Raw genomic sequence first — 23879 nt, forward strand, 5'->3', positions numbered from 1 at the left:
GTCTTCCCCGACGGCCTGGGTACACTCTGTTGCCTCTTCCTTAGTGCTCTTGTGTTGTAACTATTATTACGGCATTTATTACCCTGTAGTGTAACTAGGAGTTTAAAGTTTGTTTTTTCTACTGAGAGTTCCTCAAGGACAGTGAATTTCTTTATCAAGTTTGTATCCCCAGCAAGGGGCAAAGGAAGGAAGGGAGGAAGGAAGGAGGGGAGAAAGGGAGAGATGAGAAGGGGAGGGAGGGAGGGTGAATGCATGACAGCACACCGCGTCAACTGCTAAATCATGTGTCTTAGATTGAATCATTTGAAATTGCTGATATTCTGTCTCTTTTGTCTATAAAACAGCAATTTTATGTCTAACTTACTATAATGAGGGTGGTTGCCCCACCGTCCTGTGACACCCAAGTACCACCACTGCCTCTCTGGGGAGGGGGGAGGCAGAGACCCCACCTTTTGCTTTCGGTCTGGATGAGGGCTCAATGAGGTGGGTGTCCCATGTGGGACTGTTCTCAGGCAGCATGCAGACCAAGGTTGATTGGAGGGGGGCAGCTTTCAGCACTTGTCATCTCTGAGATGTCCCCTCTGAGCGGGGAGGTGAGGGCTCACCCCAGCAACCACAAGGAGGGGTCTGCAGGTGGGGACTCAGTGGCCCTAGTGCCAGGCTCCCTCAGAAGCTGTCTCTCCAGGTGCCCCCATGTCTGGTCTTCTGGTCTTGGAGTTTGACCTCCCCCCAGGCTGGGCCTCCCGTCTTGGCCAGCCCTAGGGCCGCTCGTCAATCTGGGGTGGGGAAGCCTGGGGGCAGGGGAGACAGATTATGGCCTCTCCCTCTGAGTTCATTCTAATTTGGGTTATGACGTCTAACTCTTCTTTGGATCCTCCAACCTAGTTTGGAAGTTCAAGAGGAAGAAAAAGTTCTTTTCACGCTCTTTGCATCCTCCCAGGCCCGGCTAATTCTCCTCAAGGTGAAGTGTCTTCTCTGTCAGCTGGACAAGTGTCAGGAAGCACAGGCGTGGGGGAAAAGACACAGATTAATTTTTCAAGAGATTATGTCACCTCAGGCCAATGCAGGCTGTCATTGTCAAAGGGCCTTTGAAATTCTCCTAAAATCATCCCATGAGATTCAGCACACACACACACACACACACACAGCCTGGTGTGCTGGCATTCGTTACTGTCCCATAAAATTCCCGACCTGGTATATTTGTGTAAAGGCGTCCTTCAGAGGTTAATCTTGTGTGATCTCCCCCACCACCTCCCTCCAAGTCTCTAACACCACCCCCCCCACCCCCCCGCCCATCTCCTCCTATTTTTAAAGTGTTAAATGTTTGTTTGCTGGCAATTTCCTCTGCGTGGTCTGGGTGAAGCAAATATGTATTAAAATCCAAGGCAATGCTGCATCCTTGGGGACTGGAAATCACTAGCTCCTAGGCAGGGTGGGGCTTACTTGTCAACTTAATCAGAGGGAAGGGGCTTACCAGGGTGGCATCTGAAGCAAGGGAACATGGCTTCTCTGGGTTCCTGGCTAGGACTGCCTCGGAGGCCCCCTCCTGACCACCACGTTTGGGGCTGGGGGTTCTGCCCCTTTCCTTCCTCCTTCCTTGGCATCATCTCTTTTTTTCCCCTCTCTTTTGCTTTCCCTGCTTGGCTCCCTGCTTGTTCCTTTTGTGTCTGCTAATTCCCCACCCCTGTCCCTTCTGGGGGAGAGGGGACCCTCAGTGAGCCCACAGGCCACCTGAGGCAGGGCACAGGGCTCAACTGCCCTTAGGTAGCCAGGACTGCAGTTCATTGTCCCGAGGACCCAGGAACAGTTACCAGCTGCTCTGCACCCCTGTTGGAGCAAAGAAGTTGGAGCAAGTTACCTTTTAAAAAAAGGTTTGTTGAGTTATAATTAATATATAATAAACTGCACATAGTCTATGTGCTCGATTTGATTATTTCTGAAAGATGTATACACAGCTGTGGAACCAACACCACCATCAAGATAATAGATCTATCCACCACCCCCCAAATTTCTTGGTGCTTATTAGTAATCCCTCCTCTGCTGCTCCCTGCTCTGTTCACTGCCCCTGCCTCCCTCCTCTCTGCACCCTCACCGCCCCCCGGGCCCAGGTCTGGCTTCTTTCACTCAGCATAATTATTTTGAGGTTCATCCATGCTGTACCATTGGTAGTTTTCCTTTTTTTCTTTTTAAGATTTTATTTATTAATTTGCCAGAGAGAGAGAGAGAGTACAAGCAGGGGGAGGAGCAGAGGGAGAGGGAGAAGCAGACTCCCCGCTGAGCAGGGAGCCCGATGTGAGGCTCGATCCCAGGACCCCGAGATCATGACCTGAGCTGAAGGCAGACGCTTAACCAACTGAGCCACCAGGCATCCCCAATAGTTTTCCTTCTTACTGCTGATAGTATTCTATTATTTGACCTACATCAGTTTATCCATTCATCTGTCGATGGACATTTGGGTTGTTTCTAGTCTGGGGCTATGACAAATAAAGCTTCTATGAACATTTGTGTGCAAGGCATTGTGTGGACCTATGAAGCAGGTGACTTCTCAGGGGGCTCCGCTCGTTTTTTGAGCTCAGCAGCCGCCAAGGCCTAGATCCATCCTTATTCTTCACTGTAATCCAACACAGGATGAAACAGGAAATCAGCTTGCCTGGATGGGTTCAACCCCTGCTCTATCACTTGTGGTGTGACCTTGGGCAACTCCTGGTGTCCTCTGTTAATACAGGGATGATAGCTGTTCCTACTTCCTAGGGTTGCTGTGAGCACTACATGAAGCATTTAAACAATGCCTGACACAATACTCTGAAATGGTAGCTGTCATTGCTCGGCATGTGCCCTGAGAGCATCTATCCACTCCACGATCGGCTTCCTCCAGGAGCTCTGAACTGGGGTTCACACAGGTTCCTGATACCCAACTTGAGAACAGTTTCCCAGGCAAGCAATGGGCCACTTCTCAGAGTGGCTCCTGACCCCCAAGGGATAGCTCGGCACCGCTGCCAGGAGACCCCCAAGCCCCCAAGCGGTTACTATGGAACCACGCTCATTTGGTACCCAGCAATCTGGAAACATGGCCATAGCTTAGTCAAATCATAGGGAGTAGAGATAAGCGGAGGCAGAGAGGCTGCCTGCCCCTTCCTACGGCCCCACAGGGCTTCTGTGGGTCCTAGACATGCAGGTGGAGTCCTAGAAGGTCCTGGGGCCCTTTGGGATCTTTATGGACCAAGGCTCTGAATTCTGGCTCTGCCCCTTTACTGACTTTAGGCTAGGCTATGCCAAGGTAACATATAAGCCCGTAATTTCTGAACGCAATAAAAGTTTATTTCTCACTTAAACTCCATACAAAACATCAAGTGGTGTGAGGGCACGGGGAGCTCCTAAAGTCCACCGAGAAGTGATACGTGTCAGTTTGGCCTGCACGTCACTGGTCAAAGTCAGTCACATGGCCATCGCTAACACAGAGGACATGAGTCCTGCCTTGTGACAGAACCAGAGGGCCGGAAATATTTCGTGCACAGCATTAACGACCATTGCTCTGGCCAAGTGACCTCTGAGCCCATTTCCTCTTCTGCAAAATGGGGACAATGACAGTATTTACCTCGGAGATTGTTGTGAGGATTAAATGAGAAGTCTTATGTAACATCCTTGGCACAGCGTAGCACACGGGGTGAGTAAAATGAAGCTGAGCTGCCCTCCAGCTAACCCCCAGTGAGGCTGAGACCAGGACTGTTTGTGTACAGAAGGGATCCAGCATGCCAGGCTCCTTCCTGCATTCTGCAAACGCTTCCCCTGGCCCCCCTCCCTGGGCCGCCCCACTGAGTGGCCAGCAGAGGCTGAGTAACTCTCCCACCTCCCTGGATCAACAAGGAGCACCCAGGCCAGCCAAACCTCCTCACCTTGTCTGCACCAGCCTCATCCACACTCATCTTGGAGACTCCCTGTCCTGCAAGAAACTTCTTTATGCCCACTTTGAGGACAGAGGCCCACTGAAGAAGGGGCAGAGAATCCATGGGCAACGTGAAGGAAATTACCATCCACTTTGTGCCGAGCATAGTACTGGGCGCTCGATCCAGGTTACCTTATCTCAACCTCGTCATAGTCCTGCGATGAGGCGAGGGTGATTATCCTCATTTTGAGGTGAGGGAATGGACGTTTGCAGTAGCTCCGTAACTCACCAAGGGTTACATAGCTAGTGAGTGGCAGAGCCGGAATCTGAACCCAGATCTCTGACTCGGAGTGCCACATGTGGGCTTCCAAGCTATCTGTTATTTTGCACAGTCTTAGCTTTTATCCAAACCATAAACTCACATGTGGCCTCTGGGTCCTTCCATGCTGTTGAGGGAGCTGCCCTGCTCTGGGACTATGGGACCATGCGTTTAGTCCCATGGTCCCCGCTCACCAGCTTATCGTACAACTGTGGACAAGTCTCTTTACCTGTCTGGGCCTTGGTTTCTTCACCTGAAAACAAAGCTGTAAAACTAGATGATCTTCGGGTTCTTTTCAACCCTAGCATTCTGTGACATTGAGAATTTGCCCACACCTGCTCCTCCTGCCTTTGGCCCTCACAGGCAGCATGGCAAAGTCGAAAGCGGATGAAGAGCCCATGTCTGAGGTTATACGGAGTATTAATTCAACTGTCATTAACATTTGAAACCAAAAATAGTTAGGGTTTTTTAGGACTGACAGGGTGTTTATAATCCACAGCAGTTCTCTCTCTCCCTTCTATTTATAACAAATTCTGGTTTCCTCTAAGGCTAAGTCTGTCTCCTTCTGTAACAGAGGAAGTTAGGCTGAGCCCAAGCCTGAGCTAAGACCTCTGAATCTGCACCCCAGTAGACCCTCTCTAGGGCTCTGAGTGCCTGTTGGTGGCAGAGCTGAGCTCCCTCTTCAGGTGGGCACTGGAGGGCATGGCTGGACTGGCAGGATGGGCTCATGCCCATTATCCCATGGAACCAAGCAGAGCCGCTGGGGTGGGGCCGGCACTTAGGACTGGAGGTCCAGAACTCTGTACTTTCCACCCCCAGAACTTTAGGACAATGCTCAGCTAGTTTCTGCAAATGTCAATGCCTAGTGCTAATCCTAAAGAAGATAAAAGGGAACAGGACTCAAGTTCGGGCCACCTCTGGAGACATTTCTAGAGCCTAAGGGTGTCTCTTAGGTATATTGATTTGTTACTGTAGGGTTGCTGTCGAGAGCTAGGCGGTGCCTGAGAGATCTGGGCCAGATGGCTTCCTCAAGTTGCTGCAGGAGTATTTTAACTACATGAGTGGGAGCTTCCTGCCTCGGAGAGGGTCCTCCTCAGCTCCCCCACATTCCCATCTGCCCAGACACCCACAGCTCCTGTCAAGAGAAATGATGGAGGCCCCTAGACGCCCGGTGAGGAAAGGCCTCAGCTCAGGACGAGAACTAGGGCTCAAACCCCGGTCCAAATAGGGGACTCTGGGCCAAACCCGGGATAGTGTGTATGTGTGTTTGCCTGTTTCTGTCAGGCAGAGAGGGAAGGGGTGGGGTTTGGGGGAGATAGGCGTATAAGCAGCTCCCTGAGAAACTTCAGGGTTAGCGAAGGAAAGATGAGCAGCTGGGAGGAGGGAGAAGTGGTGGGAAAGGGTGGGGGTGGGAACAAACCAGAGAGAGGAAGCAGAGGCTGAGCTGAAGCTGCAGGGAGACTGAGGAGGGCAGGGATTGTCCCCGGCCTCCCGTCACCCATCTAACCTCAATCTCCCCAAGTTACAGTTTAAGCCTCTTCCTGCCACTTGGATTCCCCTCTGACCTTTGTGCCCAGTTTGCCTCCTCACCTCTGGGCAGCAGTGCCCAGGAGGCCGGGTCTGGACATTTTGCTGCCCTGGAGGTCCAGGAAGGAGCTGCCAAGGTGGCCCGAGTTGCCAGCCCCGTGCGCCTCCCTGCTTCTTCAGGCTGGACATCCTTTAGCCTGGAGGGATGGGCGTGGGGGAGGGGTAGTTGGTGCAGCCCCTCTGGCGCCATTTCCCAGCAGTGAAGCTGTGAGTCAGAAGGGTCACCTACTCTCGGAAGTCAGAGGGGACCTCCTAGAGGCAGGAAACCAGAGATGAGCCCCAGAGAAATCCAGCAGCTTTGCAAAAGGCAGCACTATCATCCAGGAGGGCTACACCTGGAGCAAAAGCCTGGGTCAGCTCAGCTTCCTTCCCTCTGGGCAGTTGCCTGGAGGTGATCTGGGAAATCTGGAACAAGACATAGGAGTTCAAATCCTGGGTCTGTTGCTTACATGCAGGGTGAGACTCATCCCCTGTCCCCCTGCAAAACTGAAAAATAATAATAAAGCCCAGCTCACAAGTTTAGGAGAATGAAATGAGAATATGCATATAAAGTACCTGGTTCTCATAGATGGTCCATAAATGTTAGCTACCTCCCCACCTCTTATTTTAGTTGGAAGATGGGGAGAGACTGTCCAGGATCTGACTCAACACTCTGCGTGCCTGCTGCTCTGGGAGGGGTGACCTACTGGCCCCAGAAAGAGCTTCCTCTAGGTTCAAATGCTAATAAAAGGTGCAGGATGCCACCAGAGTCTCCTCCCTCTCCTCCTCCACCCTTGGGTCACTGCTGGTGGTGCCCTGTTTTCCATCAGGTTGGAGAGAGGGGTGTTGATTTGCCCTTGAAATTTGCCCTTCAAGTTATCATTGTTTTGGTTTGACTTTGGATGGAGACGTTATCTGTGCGGGTGAGTAGGGGAGGGAAGGGAGGAGGATGGCACCAACGGATACATCCTCAGACCCTAACCCACACCCTTGCCAAAATCTCTGACATAGTTTCATCATCACTGGAGGGTGATGCAAGAGGCTTGGAGTCTGACTCCCGTTCCCCCCCCCCCCCCCCCAGAGAGCATGATCCACATCTGGAGCTGCAGCTGGGTCCTCCCCTTGGGCTCTTTCCAGGGGAGGGAGCTGGTTGAAGTGTGGGAAGGGAGGGCAGCTGGTGAGGGCCCTGTGAATGGCCCCAATGTTGGGAGTTGGGGGGGGGGGGCGCAGGGAGAAGGTGTCTGGGCTCAGAGGGAGGGTAGGTGGAGTGGAAAGGGAATTGTGGCTTCTCAGAGCACTGTTCTTCTCCAACTCTGCCCTGTGCTTAAAGGCTCTAGGGCCCCCTCTTGTCCTTTATATCCATGTAAAGGCAGCTGCACTGCTCTGTCCCCTTCCCCACCCATCTGGCCCCTCCAGCCTCTACCCAGGTGCCTGGAATTGAGTGCCCCCTTTGTTCTCTTGTCTCCCTGAGCAAGCAGCTCAGGCCTCCAACACTGACCTTCTGCCCCCACGGCCACGGCCACGACAGAGTGTGAGCCAGGTCCAGAAGGGTCATCTGTGGGTCATAAAAGTCAGTGGAACCGCCTTGGGGTAGCAGAGGGAGAAGCCCATCTGGGCGAGGAGCCTAGCCAGGAACCAACCAAAAGATGAATTTTAAAATGCTGCAGGGTGGAGGTGGAGGGAATTTTTGTTAGTCACCAGCAAGAATCTCCTTCAATAAAGGTTGACAAATTCACTGTTACAAATCAGAAGGGAAGCTTTCAGGGCGCTTTAAAAATATAAACCGCTAACCGCCGTGCGATGCTTTGAAGTGAGGCACTCCGCCCCGGGGAGACCTGGGCTCTTACCCCTTGCTTAGCCACCAAATCTGTGTGACCTTGGGTAGTTCCCCTCTCTGCGTCCCAGTGTCCTCTTTATGAAACGGAGGTCCCATCGAGGCTGAGGTTCTGCGACTCCGGGGGACAGAGGCTCCGGCGTGGTCAGCTTCTGGGCCCTCCTCCTCCCCGATCCGCCAATCCCGCCGGCCCCCCAGCGAGAGGGTGGACGCGAGCCAAGAGGTCCCTTTAAAGGCTCAAGTCCCGCCCCTGCTGCTGCCTCGGACCTTCGATTGGTGAATCCGGAGCGGGGCGGAGCCTGGCGCGGGCCCGGAGGGGCTGGGGGGCGGGGCCTGGGCCGGGCCGGCCCCCGCCCCCTTTGTTCGCGCTGCGGCGGGAGGTGGCTGCGAGGGTGGGAGGTGTGTGCGCGCGTGTGCCGCGCCGTGGGGAGCGGCGGGTCGCGCCGCGGGCTGTCAGCTAGCTGCGCGCCGCCACCCGATGGCGCGAGGAGACGCGCGGGCCCGGCCCCTTGGGGCCTCCCCCGGCCGCGGGTGAGCCCCTCGGCTTGCCGCCCGCGAGCATGTCACCTCCAGCCGCCGCGGCAGACTTCGCGAGCAGTGCCCGCGTCCCCGCCTCCCGCAGCCGCAGCCGCTGCCGCTGCCTGGGGCATCGGCCCCCAGACCCCCGCCCCTGATCCACGCCCAGACCCTAGAGCCAGAGGACCATGGCCGGCCAGGGGGACTGCTGCGTCAAGGTGGCCGTCAGGTAGGGACCGGCGGCGGGGCTGGGGGCGTGCGCGGAGGGGCTCTGGCTTTGTCTTGCGTGGGCGTGGGGCCGGGGGGCGCACTCCGGAGCCCGCACCCCGGGAGGAGGGGCCGGCATGGGCCAGGCAGGAGGGCGCCGTGCGCTGGACCGGCTGCCGCAGGAGATCGGCGGCCGGCGGGCTGCTGGAAGGTGGCTTTGTTTGGGTGGTAATTTCGGGCCCCTCTTGGGAGCCCTTAATGATCAGAAAATCGAATAAACAAGGAAATCCGGTATTTCACACCCAGCCCTGGCCCAGGCCGGAGCGTCTGTGTGTTTCCTCTTCGCCTACCCTTAGGGCTGCTGTCTCATACTGGGATATTGGGGCGGGGGGGGAATTTTCCCTTCATCCACCCCAGCCGGCTAGTTCTGTGCTCTTGGTCCAGCTAGGAGGGCGGGAACCGGTTCCGCAGACAAAGATCGATTGATTGAGTGCAGGGACAAATGGAAGGGCTAGGACGGTGCCTTGGCCTTCCGTGGGGCGTCAAGGGCTTTTGGAGAGAACCGTGCTGGCCCTGTCCCAAGAGGAGACGGAGCTAGGGCAGGGGGGAAGCGGTGTATCTTAGGTTTTACCTCTGAGAGGGCAGGAGGGTGTGACGCTGATACCCCATCTTCAGGCGCTCAGATAAGATGGAGGTAGGGTGGTGGTGCATGGACTTATCTGGGACTTGCGGTGACATCCTGACAGAATTGAGGTGGGGAGAGGACATGGCTGGGGGGCTTCTATTGGGAGGGGTACACAGAAGTGCGAAGCAGGAAATCATGCAAAGTTGAGCCATATGTGTCCTTTGTGTTGGGCTGAGACGCTTTACACCACCCCACCTCTCCTTGTTTTTGTTTAGGGTTTTCTCTTTGAGAGGGGTCTGTTGATGGGAGAGGGCCAATCTGAGACTGGTCACCGAGGCAGGGATGGTGGAGAAATACAACCATCTCTGCCCCAGCCCTGTATGATGGGGGTGGGGGTATTGGGTCCAGGGCTGGGGTGGGTCTCTGAGACAGGTCTCTAGATTCCCTGGGTTGTAGGTGACCCAGATTCCAAGAGTCCATGGAAGTCACTCTAGACAGGGCCAGAGATGACTAGGGCAAAGCTTCCCCCTCCTGCCCCAGGGCAGATGCCTGCCCCCAGGCATCTGGCCGGTCCTCTGCGGCCCAGAGAGGAGGAGGGGACGGCCGATCGCAGCTCTGGGGTCAGGGAAGGGAGATTGAGGTGCCTCCCACCCATGCATCAGGCGGCCTCAGCATCACTTGAACACAGCCTTGCTGGCCCAGAGCAGCCTGAGAGACAAAGAGGAGCCCTGCAGGTGCCTGGTGGGCTGGCCGGGGCGGGGCCAGGCTGCTGCTTGGGCTGACATTGCAGCAGGATCCTGTGGAGGTTGAGGGAGGGAGGTACAAGTGGGGGCGGGGGGGGGGGAGTGAGAAATGTAAATATGACATCTGCAGCAGACTGGGAGAGTCCAAGTACATCATAAAAGGGAAATGAAGCCCTGGCCCCACTCACTGTGAACCAGGGCTGGGAAGCAAGGGACTTAGGGTGCTTGCTCCTCCCATGGGGGCTTTCCTTTAGACTCCATCTTATAGGAGAGCGCCAAACAAAGCCCCCTCTCCTACCACCACCGTCAGCCTCCCCAGACTAGATTGGGGCATGGTAAAGTGTGGGAAAGCCCCATGGGATTGGCACTTTATGCAGAAGAGTGAGGAAAAGCTGGTGTGGCCTTCTCAGCATCACCAAAAGAAGGTTTCTGAGACCCTTTCCAGAGAAGGGATTGTGCCTGCCCACTGTACCCAGTTCTTTGGGGGTGATGGGTATCATCCCTGCTTCCCACTCAGATTACTCTAGTAGTGTCCAGATGCGCCCACTCCTTGCCTCGAGTTGCTGATCTCGGATGGAGGGGTGGGGAGATTTGAACATCAGAAGAGCCAGGCTTTAGGGGGCTTCTGGAAGGTGAGGGCCCAGCCCACTTGTCCCCTCCCATTCCAGCATGAGTGCCCAGCTTGGCACACGCCAGACCTCAATGGGCAGCCGGCCGTGGAAGGCAGACAATGCCTGGACAGAACCCAGTTTCTAATCAAAGAGCTGAGTATAGGGCCAGACTAGGACTGGGGCTGGGACAGGGAGCAGATGGTGCCACTGAGGAGCTGTAGGGGAGATCCATGCTTTTGGATCCCCATCGACCCCCCATCCCAACCTCCAGAAGTCACTTGTCCCACCTCAAGGACTAGGTGGCAGGCTGGAGGAGAGTATTGGAGTAGGGCATTGTGGGGAAAGGCCAAGGCTTTGGAATTGCCAAGGGCCCAAACTGGTGTCAGGTTCAGCTGTCTGACTTCCTGGAAGTCCTTTCTTGTATCTAACTGAAGTGCTTTCTGAGTTCCCATGAGAATAACATGGCGAGCCCTGGGTCCAACTCTCGGGACAGGGAGGCCACGAATGAGACAGACTTGCTTTGGTGTGTGTGTATGCACGCATACACATGCATGCCTGTGTAAGGGGGGACGTCCTGGCAGGGACTGCTAGACTAGGTGAGAAGTGCCAGGCCCAGGGCTCTTGGCCCTATAATCACCTTGGGAAGAGGATCAAAGCTGGCTGTCTGCAAATCTCCACAAGGCAGGCAGGGCTGGGGGAGAGCCAGAGGAGGAAACTTCAGAACTGGGGCTATGGGATAAAGGGAGAAGGTCTAGGTGTGAACAGACCCTAAAAACCCTACCCCAGGCCTCCCTGGAGCCTGGCCCATCTGCCCCTGAACATCAGCTAGTCGCCTTTGCGTGGAGATTCCTAGGCCAGCCCCTCTCCAGCCTGCCCTGTGATCCCTTTATCCATTAATCCCCTGTAGATAGGGACTCAGCTCCCTGGGTCCAAGGATGGCCTAGAACCAGCCTCTCTCTACCTGGGAATGGGTGGGGGGTGAGGGGAAGGATGCTTGAGAGAGGTGAGGCTGAGCTGTGCCCTGCCCCAGGCTGCAACACAGGCCCTGCCCGACTAATGGGGGGCGGAGGGGAAGGGGTAGCTGTTAAGAAATGCAAGTTGGCAAAGTTGAAATTGCGGAAGGAAGTCAAGACACGTGGTATGTTTCTTTAAGACCCTTTCAAGCCCCCAGTTCTGAGCCCCCACCATGAGAGGAGCCCTCCATGGGTCCTAACCCCCCCAACCCCCCCACCCTCTTATCTTCTCCTGGTTTCCTTAAGCTTCTTTCCTTTCCTCGGCTGGGGCGGGGAGGTCCCTTTACAGGTCCCACATCCATCCGTGGACACTCCAGGGTGGAGTAGGGGCTGGAAGGGGCTGGAGGGACACCAGCCAGGGACCCAAGGGACAGTGTTAGATTGTACCCCTGTCCTTGCTCATTTGGGTTCTCTAGCTGTAGTTATTTCCAGAGCTTCCGGCTACTCTGAAATCTTGGTCAATGTCTGTCTAAATTTTGAATCAAAAGAACTGGTGGCTTGGGACGAAGAGACCAGAGAAGACAGAAAAAACTGCGCGAGGGTGGGATATGGGGGTGCCTTCAGAGTCCCATCCTCTGTTCTGGCAGCCCAAGGCCAGCCAGAGCCGATCAATGCCAACGGTGCCCCATGCTGCCCGTTTATAGATCTGGGAAACCGAGGCCCAGACAGGACCTCCTGTGCCTGGAGACCTGAGAATCTTAGCGGTGGCCTCCTGCTGCAGAAATAGGGCTTATGTCATCACAAGGAAGTGGAGTGTAGTAACCACAGGCCCCGGAAACCATCCCCCCTCCACCCCCCAGCCAGCCTGCCCGACTAGCCTGAAGCTGATTGGATCTCCGCCCTTGAAACCCTCCGAATGGAGATGGGGTGGGGCGGGGGCTGAGGAAGTGGCGGAGGTGACAGGAGCCTGCCACCCTTACTCTTACAGCTCTGGGGGCAGAGGGCAGGGCTGGGGCCAGTGCAGGTCACCCATTGGCTGGGTCATGGGGCTTCCTTTCTGTTTGCCCTGCTGGGCCTCAGATTCACCCGCGGGAGAATGGGAACAGCTGGTTTGTTCTCATTTGTTCATTTGTGAAAAGCAGTGGTTTGGATGAAGTAGAAGTCATACAGCCCATAAAGGGTTGGCTCCTGAGGAGTTGATGTGAATAAAATGTTTTAAAAATAAGCCCTAACTTAAAGTGTACCTAAGAGGTGTCTCTGGTTTGAGCTTCAGTGATGAGTGTTAGGTACAGGGAAGAGTTTCCTTCCTCCCTCCCTCCCTCCCTCCCTCCTCACCGGAGCCCCACCAGCTAACTGACGTTATTCCCATTGTATGGATGAGCAAACACTCACAGCCGGTAAATGGTGGAATTTGGATCTGAACCCAGGGCACTCACTCTCCCTCCAAGCACATGCTCCTCTGACTGCTCTCAACCGCCTCCCAGTGCAGCTCTAATTAGCTCTTTGCTGTGAGTCTCTATGCCTCGGTTTCTCCATATGCCATACCCCACCTGTTGCCATAATGGCAATGTGGGAAAAGTACTTAGGAAGGTGTCCAGCGCTGTGCAGAGGGGAACGTGTCTGAATTTCCCATTCTGGGGTTGGTTAGCATGGAGCTGCCTGTCCCCTCCATGGTCTTAGCTCCTCAGCCGTGCTATTCACTCTTGTGTTTGGGGAGCTTTTCCCTTCCCGCTGGGTAGAAGTCCACCTGTTCTCTCTTTCTTTAGATCCATGCTACTATCCCTGGAATTTATTTTCCTGCTTGAGTTCCATCTTGCCACTCTCTAGGAAAGGAAATTCTGGGGGCAGCCCAGTTTCCTCTTGCTACCTCTACATGCCCCCACACCAGTCACACGGCAGAGCCCCTGGTGTCCTGGGGTCTCCTCGCCTCACATTTTGCCCTCTAGACATAGCAGCCTGTTGAAGAAAGCCGGAGGGGCAACTGAGAGGCCTCTGGGCTGGAGAGGAGAGGATGCTTCCCTGCCCTGGGAGGTGAGCCAGGCTAGGGCTGGTTGGCCTTGGCCCCAGAGAGCTACCCCTCCATCCCTATGGGCTGGGGATGGTGGAGCTCTGTGGGAAGGGCTGTGAAGCCCCATGGCAGGTGGCGGACCCGTGGGTGGCAGTGTCCTGACCCCCAGAATACTCCCTCTTTCACCTCCGGCTGCTCTGGGGTGTGGAAGGGAGGCAGGGCCATGGTCCCCTGTCTCCAAATACCTGAGTCCCTATCCCTCTGCCTTGCGGGGTGGAAGCCCACCATCAGGGCAGTGGTGGAGGCCACTGTCCTTTCTCTAGGCTGGCTGGTCCTGCCTGACCCTGGAGTTAAGGTGCATTGAGGAGAGCCTGGCAGTGGGGACTGGGGCCTGAGGACCGAGGACCGAGGACCAGGGCCAGTGTGCTGAGGGAGAGGCTCCCTGCTCCGCAGCGGCTGGCCTCTGCATTCCTCAGCAGGGGAGCGTCCCCAGGGCCCAGTTCCCACTGAGCTGTCCTCCACATGATGCACATGCCGCCACAGCTCTGGGCACTCCCTGCTCAGCCCCCACTCTGCAGAGTCTCCCGTCTCCTGGGAGGTCATGGGAAACCGCCGCCAGATGCCCTGAGAAGGGAGTGGGACTGCAGAGCCAAGCTGGAGCGCCGCTGAGCAGCGCTTCCCTGAGCCGGGCTCACCCCTCTTCCCAGGCCCCTGCGGCACAGGAGTTAGACCCACAGACCCACAGGAGTCGGACCGGTGGCTCAGGAAGCTCCTGGCTACTGCTCACGGCCAGGCCTGCCCGTCTTTCCAGCTACGACAGGGCCTGGCCCCCTCCCTCAGCTTCTCCTAGCATCTCCGCTCCCCAGCCTCTGACCCCTCGCCCCACTCTGCGGGGCCTGCTTCCTCTTATGCCCAGTTTCAGCCTCTCAGGGGGGTGTCCTGGGGCACAGCTGAGATCCTGATGCCCTAGGGGCCACGAACAAGACTCTACCCCAGGTTCCCTCCCCTGTCAGACTGTCTGTCCCTGGTTGTGACTCAGAAGCTAGTGGCCACGACTTGGATATACTGAAAGAGAAAGGTCAAGGACATCTGAGGAAGGAGTGGGGGCTGAACCCCAGGTGCCCTGAATCGACACCCCAAGGCGTTGTCTTGGAGTGTCTGCACCCTCTCCCTGTGCACTTGGGAACATGTTTGGGGGCAGAAGTCAAGCACAGAGGGTTGACAGACCCATTTCACCAGATCTGCTAGGGCCTCATAAACCCATGCTTTTTGACCGTCACCACAGTACAAAGCCTCCTTGTTTGGGGGTCCTAAGCCAGCCTGGGTCTTTTTCCTGAGGGCAGTCAGTCTCAGGAGGACTGTGCTGATGGAGGAGGGTCTGAGAGGCCCGGAGAAGGTCCCGTGACAGGGCGACAAGACCCTCTGGCTATCACAGGGCTCTGGTGGCTCCCCACTCCATATCCCTGCAGCTAAGAGTCAGCACCCCCAATTGGGTCTCCCCACCAGAGAGGAGCAGCTTCTCTGGGAAGATGCCTTCTCTGGGCTAAGTCAGCTAAAAGGCCCCGGGTGTCTGGGAGCCAGACTCCCCTGAGAGAGCAGGGATTTTGCTTCCAGCCGCCTTCCCCAGAGCTGGCAGGCTGCCACGGGGAGGAGGAGGAGAGGATGCTCATTAGAGTGGGGGTGTAGACACCCTCTTTCTGCTGCTGAGGGGAGCTGCCTTCCTCTGGCAGGGAAGCAGCCTCCTGGGTTCTTGGCTCCATGCTTCTCCATGCTCTAGGCCTTGGCTCTCTTAACTCTACAAAACGGGGGAAATGCTTTCCCAGCAGAGTGCGCCTGGTACTGCCCGCAGCTGTCGGTAGGATCAGTCCAGGGATTCTCTGAGGGGATCATTTTTCTCCAGTCCAACCTCTCTCCTGCCCTGGTGCAGGGCTGTTCAGTGGGTGCAGCAGCATTGGGCAGGGGCAGGCTTGGCTTGCATTTCATTTCCACCATTACGAATTGTGTGACTCTGGGCTGGTGAAATTTCACTTTTCCAAGCCTCGGTAAAATGGGGCAAATGCCCTTGCTCCCCAGGGCTGTTATAACCCATTACATGTGTTCGTGTATGTAAATGAGCTCGGCACCTAGGTTCTCAAAACGTGTTAGGTATTGTCCTGATCAGACAAGGCACTGGTGTGCAGAATGCAGAGAAGCAAGAGTGGTATCAGTGACTATGATTTCTGAGGAGAAAGATTCCAAAGAATCCCAGGCTCCCCTTTCCCCTGGCTTAGCAATCTTTGCAGGCAGGAAGTTCATTTTGCTAGCTTATCTAAATCCCTGCTGCTGTAGCTGAGTTCCCTTTGATCTGTCACCGATGAGGAAGAGCTGGTCCCTGGCAGGTCACAGCATGGCTAAGTGACTCAGTGTGCCAGGCAGACTAGAGGGGAGCACCCCCCGCCCCCGCCAAACTCACTTCCACACAACAGCTCAGCTCCAGGTGACCCCTGCTGCCCCGCGGTTGGAGCCAGGCAAACCACTTGGGGCTGGGCAGAAGGGAGGTCATGGAATCTGGCCAACCTCAGGCTTGGGGGCAGCGCACCTAGAGACCAGGGGATGAACTTCCTCATTTCTCTGTTTCTCCTTGGGGCTGTTCCACTAGCCTCTGGGGGCTCCTTTTCAGGATTCCAGAAAGGCATTAAGGGTCCTATAGAAGAAAAGAGCAGATAGGCTCATACCCCCTGGGGCTTCTTACAAAGGGGCTGGTTATGGTGGTTATTTTGGCCCTCAGAGGGGTGATTCCAGCCCAAGTCCCTGGTTCTTCTCAAAACCTTTGAGGGAGAGCCTGGTGAGAGGGTGTCTCCCAGCCTGGAAGTCCCCAAAGTGCAAATTACTCACAAGTGGGCAGCTATGCGTGCTAGTTCTCTCCAGCTCTCCTTCTGGATTGAATCTTTGGGACTGATGGCTAGTAAAGGTAGTCTTCCTAGGAGACCTTGTTATTTATTATCTATGTGACCTTGAGCCCAGTTAATTTCCTCTGAACTCTCATTTGTAAATTAGGAGCAAAAACACCCCCTTAGAACGAAATGATTTGTGTAATGATCTAGCGTGCAAAGCTTCGTAGGTACAGAGTCTAGCAAAAAGGCAGTCTTGTTCCATAAGTGTGGGAAGTTACTAACTGGGGAAGTTGAGTAAGCATAGATGTAAAGGGGTTCCAGTTGCTAGCAAAGAAAGGCATCAGGAATCACAGACCATACATCATAATTGTAAGAATTTTTTAGGACTCTGGAACAGTTCTTGGTTAGTTATTTTAATACCACAGCGTGTGACCTCTCAGTGACAAAACTCTTCAAATAGGAAGAGCCTGGGGCTGCCCCCTTAAGAGCTCCAGGAGCTCCTAACTGACTGGGGGGCAACTCAAGGTAAGAGCCCAGGGAGGGGCCCTAGCCGGCTGATTGGGTGGGACTAATTTCACCTGAGAGGCCGAGCCAACCCTTAGGAGTCCAAGGTCACTGGGCCGAGCCCCCGGGGGCAGTGATTGGCTGGCTTTGTGTGATGTCACCGAGGAAGGGGCGCGGGTGAGGGGGGCTAGCCCATCCTCCCCCCACCCACCACGGCGCGGGTAGGGTGTGGGGCGCTGGGCACGTTACCCGTCGCAGAGGGAGTTGTTCTCCTTGGCAGCCCTTCAGCATCCCCCGGGGCCTTCCTCCTCCCGGTCTCCTCTGTCCTCCCCTTCCGCCCTGTCCTCCTGGTTTCGCAAAGGGCTGTGGAAGCGCTGAGCTCAGCTCTTCCCGCAGCGCCCGGCTCGGGTTCGCGGCCTTTGTCCGGCCGTCGCCGCCGCCGGGGGCACGGACGGGTGGGGGGCCGGGCCCGAGCCGCCTGCGCGTCCCTCGGCCCGGGTGCCCGCTTCCCCGGCGGTGGGGGAGGGATATGAAAATAACTACCCACATCACACCAGCTCCCACTCAATTGTGAGCAGAGGAAGCTCAGCGGCCGCGCGCCCGTGCCAGATCCTGCCTCTGAAAAGCCCTGGGCCCTTTCTCGCTCTCGCGCCCGCTCCCACCGCCGCTCGGGGCTGCGGGGTGCCAAGTGGCAAATAGACCGGGCTCTGTTCGGGGAGATTCCGGGAGCGTTTCTGCGCGGGGCTGTCCGGCCCGCCCCCTTCCCTCCCGGCCCGGACCTTGGGAAGGGATGGAGGGCGCTTTGCAGGCGTGGGGCTTGGGGTGAGAGTCGGGAGGTCCCTGGACAGAAATGATACTGGATGTGTTGTGCACAAAACTACCGATGAAATGCAGCTGGCCCGCGGGGCCATAGTTTGCCCATCTGAGCTTTTCAAATAGTGCATTAAATTATAGTTGATCTTCATTACTGAATTTTTTTCATACCCCGTTAAGTTTTGCACTTGTGGCAAATACCTCACTTCATCCTAGTCCTGGATCTGGTCCACGGCTCCTGGGACTTGCAAGACCCTAGAAACTGGTTTCCATCCCTGATTCCCCCCCCCATGCCCCCCAGGAAGGATGAGGTCTGTGAGTGGCTCCCACCCCTGCCACCCTGCTTTAACGGAAGCGGCCGCCTTCCCCTTTCCCGTTATCTGGGGCGGGGTGGGGCTGGCTGAGGCCACTGCTGCTTTGACGGCAGCCCACAGAAGTGACCTCACCCAGGGTGGGGCCGGGGAGGAGGCTGCTGGAGGGGAAGGTGAAGGCGTTCTTAGAAAGTTAAAACTGGGAGGAGATCTCCTAGAGAACCCAGGAGAAAGCAAGCGTGGCTCCTGAACCAGAAGAGGGTGGGGGCAGGGGCTGGTCCAGGACCCCGGACTTGATCTCCCAGCCCTCTGGTCTCCTCCCTGTGGGGTGCAGGTGTGAATGCTCTGCTGGGCAGGGTGTGGTGAGGAGGGAGCCCCAGGAGAGCTGGGACACGATGTCTGCCCCTGCTGGATGGCCAGCCCTGAACAGATGGAGCAGTGGTCCTTCCAGAGTGCCTCCCTGGCCCTGATGGAGGTGCTGTGGGAGAAAGCTTATCTATCCATGTGGGGATGGAGAGTTTCCCAGGCAGGAGGTCGCTGGAGAAGCAGAAGAGCCTGTAGGTTTCGTAGTCAGGCAGAGCAGTTGATGCCCATCTTCCCTGTATTTACTGTGTGTGTCTGACTTTAACCACTTCAAGCCTCAACTTTCCTCTCTGGAAAATGGGCATGGAAATCATGAGCTCATTGCATCACTTAAGTGAGGTAGTCTGTAGCGGGTGCCTGGCCCAGCTAGCACATGGAAAGCACACGTAAAATCTTAATTCTCTTTTTCTTCTACCTCCGGTTACTCAATCAAGTCCCATTCCTGGGACCAACACTCTCCCTCGTCCAGGTCAGTTGCTTTGGGAATTAGTGACTCTTCCTGAGCCCATGTCCTCTGTCTCCCAGCGGGTACCCTTTTCTCTGGGTAACATTGCTCACCCATCTGTACCCTGCAAAGCTCCCTGGTGCTTCAGATGGGTCAGCCTGGGGCTGGCTGGCTCTCTCTGACCACAGAGACCCCCGCATCAAGATGTGCTGGGCCTCACGTTCCAGGATGAGCGCCGCAGGATGAATGCCTGACTGATTCCATAATTCCTGGACCCTAAAACTCTGGAGCCCCTCTTCTCCATCCCCTTGCCCAGACTGCTCTTCTGCCAGCTCTCCTATTCCTGGCAGGTGGGCTCCGCCGTGTTCTCAGGGCTGGTTGTTGAAGGAGAAGCATCCCCTCTCCCGGATGGGCTCTGCCAGGCAGGGCTTCTGCTCCCCCTCCCCTGCTCCCACTGTCTCCAGGGACCCTGATTCGATTTCCTCCAATCACCAGCACTGCCATCTGCCTGGGGTAATTAAATGGTATTTGAACTGGATCCAGAAATCCTATCACAAGCAGCCCACATGGTAGGGAGGGTGTCTTCCGGAGTTGGTGGTAGCCAGCAATGCTGAAAGCTCCTCAGAGGCTGCCCAGGCCAGACCCTTGGTTCACCTGGGAGCCCCTGGATGGCCCTGGGCAGTAAGTGTTTGGTCCTGGGTCCCAGAGGCCCAGGGGCAGAGCCAGCTCTGAGGGCCAGAGCTCCTGCTTCCTACCTGGTGCCTGTGTGCCGTGCCACGCCCCCTCCTCTGGAGCTGCGGCTGGGGCTCCCTGTGTCATGAGCCGTTTCTTCCCCCCGGCCCCCTGAGCCCTGCCTGTAGGGACACGGTAGCACAGAAATAGTGGAGAGGCAGTGCATGCACACTGTTCGAGCCCCACTCTGCCCCTCACTATCTACGGCTGGCTGGGCACCATCTCATTTCCTCCCCTACAAACCGTGGTAGTAGTATTCACCGCAGGTGTTCTCTTGAGAATCAAGAGTTAGTATATGTCAGTGCGTAGACGCCCCCCCGGGTACGTAGTGAGTGCGAATTTGTGTCAGTTGTCACTATCAGTGGTCGAGGTAGGGGAACTGCTGGCCCAGACCTCTTATTGGTGGGTCAAGTTTCTGGTCTGCAGGTTCTAGAGAGGACAAGCAGGAATCAGCTGCTCCCTTCCCAGTCAGAAACCAGTTCAGGGGGGACACCGAGAGGCTGGGTTCTAATTTCAACTTGACATGGAACAGCTGGATAGTGTGGATGAAGGTGGTAATCCTCCATTCCTGTCAGCCTCAGTGAGGGGAGAGCCACTGACCTGTGAGGACCTGTTGACACCGAAGGGAAAACACTTCTGGAGAAAACCCAGGCTACCATCTATGGTGTGGACTTGGCCTGGTGCAGCTAACTCCCCCCAAAATGCTCCCCTGGCACTTACCCCCCTCCCCAGTCCCCTGTGACCCTCTTGCAGCAAAGTGCAGGCAACAGGCTGAGGGGAGCACCTCCCCTGGCTTGAAGCTCTGAGTGGGCCTTGGGGGCTGGGGCAGCCCCAGACAGGGACAGGATGGCGACTTGGTGGCCCTGCCTCTGTGGCGAGGTCCCCCTCCGCCCTGGATGCATGCTGGCCTGGCCCTCTCACTCTTTTCTTCTCTTGGTAAATGTTGGCTTTGGGAAAGGGAGCCTGACAAGCAGCTCATTGTGATCGCCTGGCTGATAGGGCTGGCTTGTGTGAGCCCAGGAGCATTAGTGCCTAACCCACCCCCACCCCCTTTTGCTTTAGGCATTTGGGAAGTGCTTTTCTGCCTGTCTGTACAGCGCATGCTCACTGACTCACACTTGGTTGCCATGGGGACCTTGTCAAGGCAATGGCTGCTTAGAGGAGGGAGAAGAGGTGGCTGGATGGAGATAGCCCTATTTATGGCTGGCTCCCACTCAGCCCTGGTGCCACTTTTCTTCCTCTCGTAAGGGAGCCCAGCAGGAGCTGGGATTGGGCCCCTCCTGTGGCCGGCCTGGTGTCCCTTGCAGAGGGTCCTGCCCTTCTCAGCCGACTTTTGCCTTGGCCTGGTCTGGCGGGGTCGTGCTTGGTCTGGTACCTGAGAATGTTCTGCCAGGCTCTGGCATCCGAGAGGGGGCTCTGCAGCTGGAGGACTCTTGCAGCCCCTGCAGGCCTTGGCAGAAGATGGGGTCTGCTCTTTAATTCATTCCGGGGTTGGGGGGCAGCCAGGCCTGTCCCTCCCCACCCTGGTGCTGAGCCTTACCTCCCAGAAGGGGGCAAGCTGTCTTCTCTTCCTGATCTGTGGGACACTGATATCTAGGGCTCCCCTTTCAATCAGGAGTATGCGCTCTGACGTCAGACCAGAGGTTTGTTCTGTCACACCCCCTACCCACCCCCCTCCCGTACAATCTTGGGCAAGTCACTTAAACTCTGTCAGCCTCCATTTTCTCACCTGTAAAGATAGGCAAATAATATGTACCTCACGGATTTATAGTGAAGAATACATGAATTCATTTATGTAAAATACTTTTAACCTGGATCCCATACGTAGAGTACTTGATAAATGTTAGCAACCGCTCAATAAATGTTTGGGTGGAGTGGATATTATTCTTACGATTAGTATTACTGTATTGTTATAAAAGTTGCCTTGGTCCTCTGGGGAGGCTCCTGAGCTTCCTTCCTTCTCTTCCAGCTTCTGGGGGCTGGAGGGGGCCTGAGGAAGTGGAAGCATGGCAGGCAGCATGAGGGAGGAGGGCACCGCAGTCCCCCACCGGCTGGGTCTGACCCAGGGCTCTCCCCACTTCCTGAGCAGGATTCGGCCCCAGCTGTCAAAGGAGAAGATTGAGGGCTGTCACATCTGCACCTCTGTGACCCCCGGGGAGCCCCAGGTCCTTCTGGGGAAGGACAAGGCCTTCACCTATGACTTTGTCTTCGACCTGGACACCTGGCAGGAACAGATCTATTCGACCTGTGTGAGCAAGCTCATCGAGGGCTGCTTCGAGGGCTACAATGCCACAGTGCTGGCCTATGGGCAGGTAAGCCGCCTGCACTCCCACCCGTGGCCCCTCCAACTCTGGTCTCCCCAGCTGGTGGGAGAGAGCGCCCCCTCCCCCTTCAGACCGGTGGAGATGGAGCTGCGGTTTTGTCTATTGTCCCAGCATGCTGCCACGCTGGAGGGAGGCTGTCACTCCGAGGAGACTCCCTCAGGGTGTGGCTTGGGGACCAGGAGGGGCTGGTGATCTGGGTACGTGGTAAGGGAAGTCCGCCTGGCCAGGGGTCCCCGGGCTTGCTGGTGGCCCCCCGAGGGTGCTAACACCCTCATTCCACCCTTGCTGATGCAGACAGGGGCCGGGAAGACATACACGATGGGCACCGGCTTCGACACGGCGACATCGGAGGAGGAGCAGGGCATCATCCCGAGGGCCATTGCACACCTCTTTGGGGGCATTGCAGAGCGCAAGCGGCGGGCACAGGAGCGGGGTGTGGCCGGGCCTGAGTTCAAAGTCAGCGCGCAGTTCCTGGAGGTACTGTGGCCTCGTAGTGGGGGCAGGAGGGAGATTTGGGGGACAGCAAGACCATGGAGGTTGGGCTTACCCCCAGGACAGTGGAATGAGCCTAGGCAAGCCATGGCAGCATCTATAGCTGCTGAGGATCCTGCTGCTGGAAATATCCAAGCAAGAGCTAGAAGACCTCTTGGTGGGACACTCTGAAGAGGCTTCCTGTGTCAGAAGGGGCTTGAGCCACTGAGAACCTTTAAGATCTCTTCAAACCCTGAGTGATGGTCAGCTCTGACACTTATTAGCTGTGTGACCTTGGGCATGTCGTGTCACCACTGCATGATGGCTAGAATATCTATTTCCTTGTGGGTGCTGTGAGGATGGCATGGAAGCATGTGCCTGGCACGTAGTGAGAACTCTAGTTGCTGCCCATCCTTCCAGCCTTGGCCAGGTTGCTCCCCAACCTCAGAGCAGTCTGCCTTGTCCCTTTCTGGCCCAGGTCCTTACTGACCCTCCTAGTCTTCTCTGACCTCAGGGGAGGGAGGTCCTCCAGAAGGAGCTTTTCTTTGCAACTGGTCCTGCCTCTCTCTGGGAGAATGTCTGTGTGCCAAGCTAGGCTTTTGGCATCTGGGGACTTTGCGGGTAGAGGAAGGAATCTTTGGCCTATCGAGGGGCCTCTCAGAAGGGTCTCTAAGAAAGCAGGTGTTCTAGATACTTCTCATGAGTGCCTGACTTGACCAGGCTCCTCCTTTAGGACACTTGAACCAGGTGGCTTCAGTTCTCAGCATCTGAAACCCCAACCCATTGACCTCCCCCACCCCCCCCGGCTCTGGGTCATTTGCTGGGTATGGGGCTGCCCTGGGCTCTGACTGTACCCAGGTTGTCCTCTGAGGGAGGGATGTGGCTCGAGCCCTCTCTAGGGTTTCCATGGCCCACCCTGCCCACTGCACCACTATGACTACCTCCTGGGTACTCAGAGTGGCTGCTTTCCCCTTAGGGGACCCTGTATTTTAGACTCGAGAGTTTTTCTTTGTCCTCCTGGACTTTTGCTTCTGATAAAGTGACTACCTCTGTGTGTGTGTATGTGTATCCTACTGCTGTGTATCTCTATAAGCTTTCCCATCTCGTTGTTTTCTTCTTTTCTCTATCCTGTTGCCATGGGGATCCCCAAAGAGTAGGGCAGTGCCTAGAAAACTCATGCCCAAGGGTGAATCACAAGGGGTTAAATGATGCCGGTGCGCCTGTCCCAACAGACAGACAGACACCATGGCACCCACATCTGCACCAGTCCCTTCCGTTTCCCCTTCCCCTTCCTGTGGAGTATTTCTGTCCCTTTGAGGCATCAAAGCCTCGGATGTCGGATGTCGGAGGGCCGCAGCCCGCCCCTCCCCCACAGGATTCTGCTGGCTGCTGACCAAGCTGCCCGGTCCCTTTCCCCACCCCACCCCCCAGGCCCCCAGCCCCGGCTCCCTGCCTGGGGGATATCCCAGCCCTTCAGCAGGTAAAGCTCTCCCTGCCAGCGATTACAAACACAGGAATCTCCAAGGCTGAGACCATGTGAAATAAGGTGACTGCTCCTGGCCAGGCCACCTCCCCTCACCCCAAGTGGTCTCCCCAGGCTCTCCCCAGGATGCTGGGCCCCAGTGGCATACTCTCCGTCCCCACATTCCTCCCCTACTGGGAGGTTGTCCTCACCTCAACCCCCAGGGACAATGGGGGTCAAGGCACGGTCTCTACTGAGCTCTGTCCGTCCCCTCCCTCATCCGAAACCATGTCCCCACCCCCTTTCCCAGCCTAGC

General features: G+C 56.3%; 1 protein-coding gene and 1 long non-coding RNA gene across 3 annotated transcripts in view; one reads left to right on the top strand and one right to left on the bottom strand.

Moving 5' to 3' along the window:
* Positions 1–270: 270 nt before the first annotated feature.
* LOC118014222 lies at positions 271–7785 on the bottom strand. Its single transcript, XR_004680226.1, has 2 exons — positions 7616–7785; positions 271–982 (listed from the first exon to the last, which is right to left on the bottom strand). It is a non-coding gene; the product is annotated as an uncharacterized LOC118014222 (long non-coding RNA).
* A 315-nt stretch (positions 7786–8100) lies between these two features.
* The window catches only part of KIF21B (kinesin family member 21B), a 48006-nt gene continuing 32227 nt past the window's right edge, over positions 8101–23879 (top strand). For both annotated transcript variants that reach the window (XM_035010364.1, XM_035010365.1), the window contains exons 1-3: positions 8101–8347; positions 21396–21618; positions 21925–22107. In XM_035010364.1, coding sequence (XP_034866255.1) covers positions 8307–8347; positions 21396–21618; positions 21925–22107 — 447 coding nt within the window. In that variant the 5' untranslated portion in view covers positions 8101–8306. The remainder of the gene's footprint in view (positions 8348–21395; positions 21619–21924; positions 22108–23879) is intronic.

The sequence above is a fragment of the Mirounga leonina genome, unplaced genomic scaffold (genome assembly GCF_011800145.1).
Source record: "Mirounga leonina isolate KUSES-001 unplaced genomic scaffold, KU_Mleo_1.0 Mir_154, whole genome shotgun sequence".
Taxonomy (NCBI): domain Eukaryota; kingdom Metazoa; phylum Chordata; class Mammalia; order Carnivora; family Phocidae; genus Mirounga; species Mirounga leonina.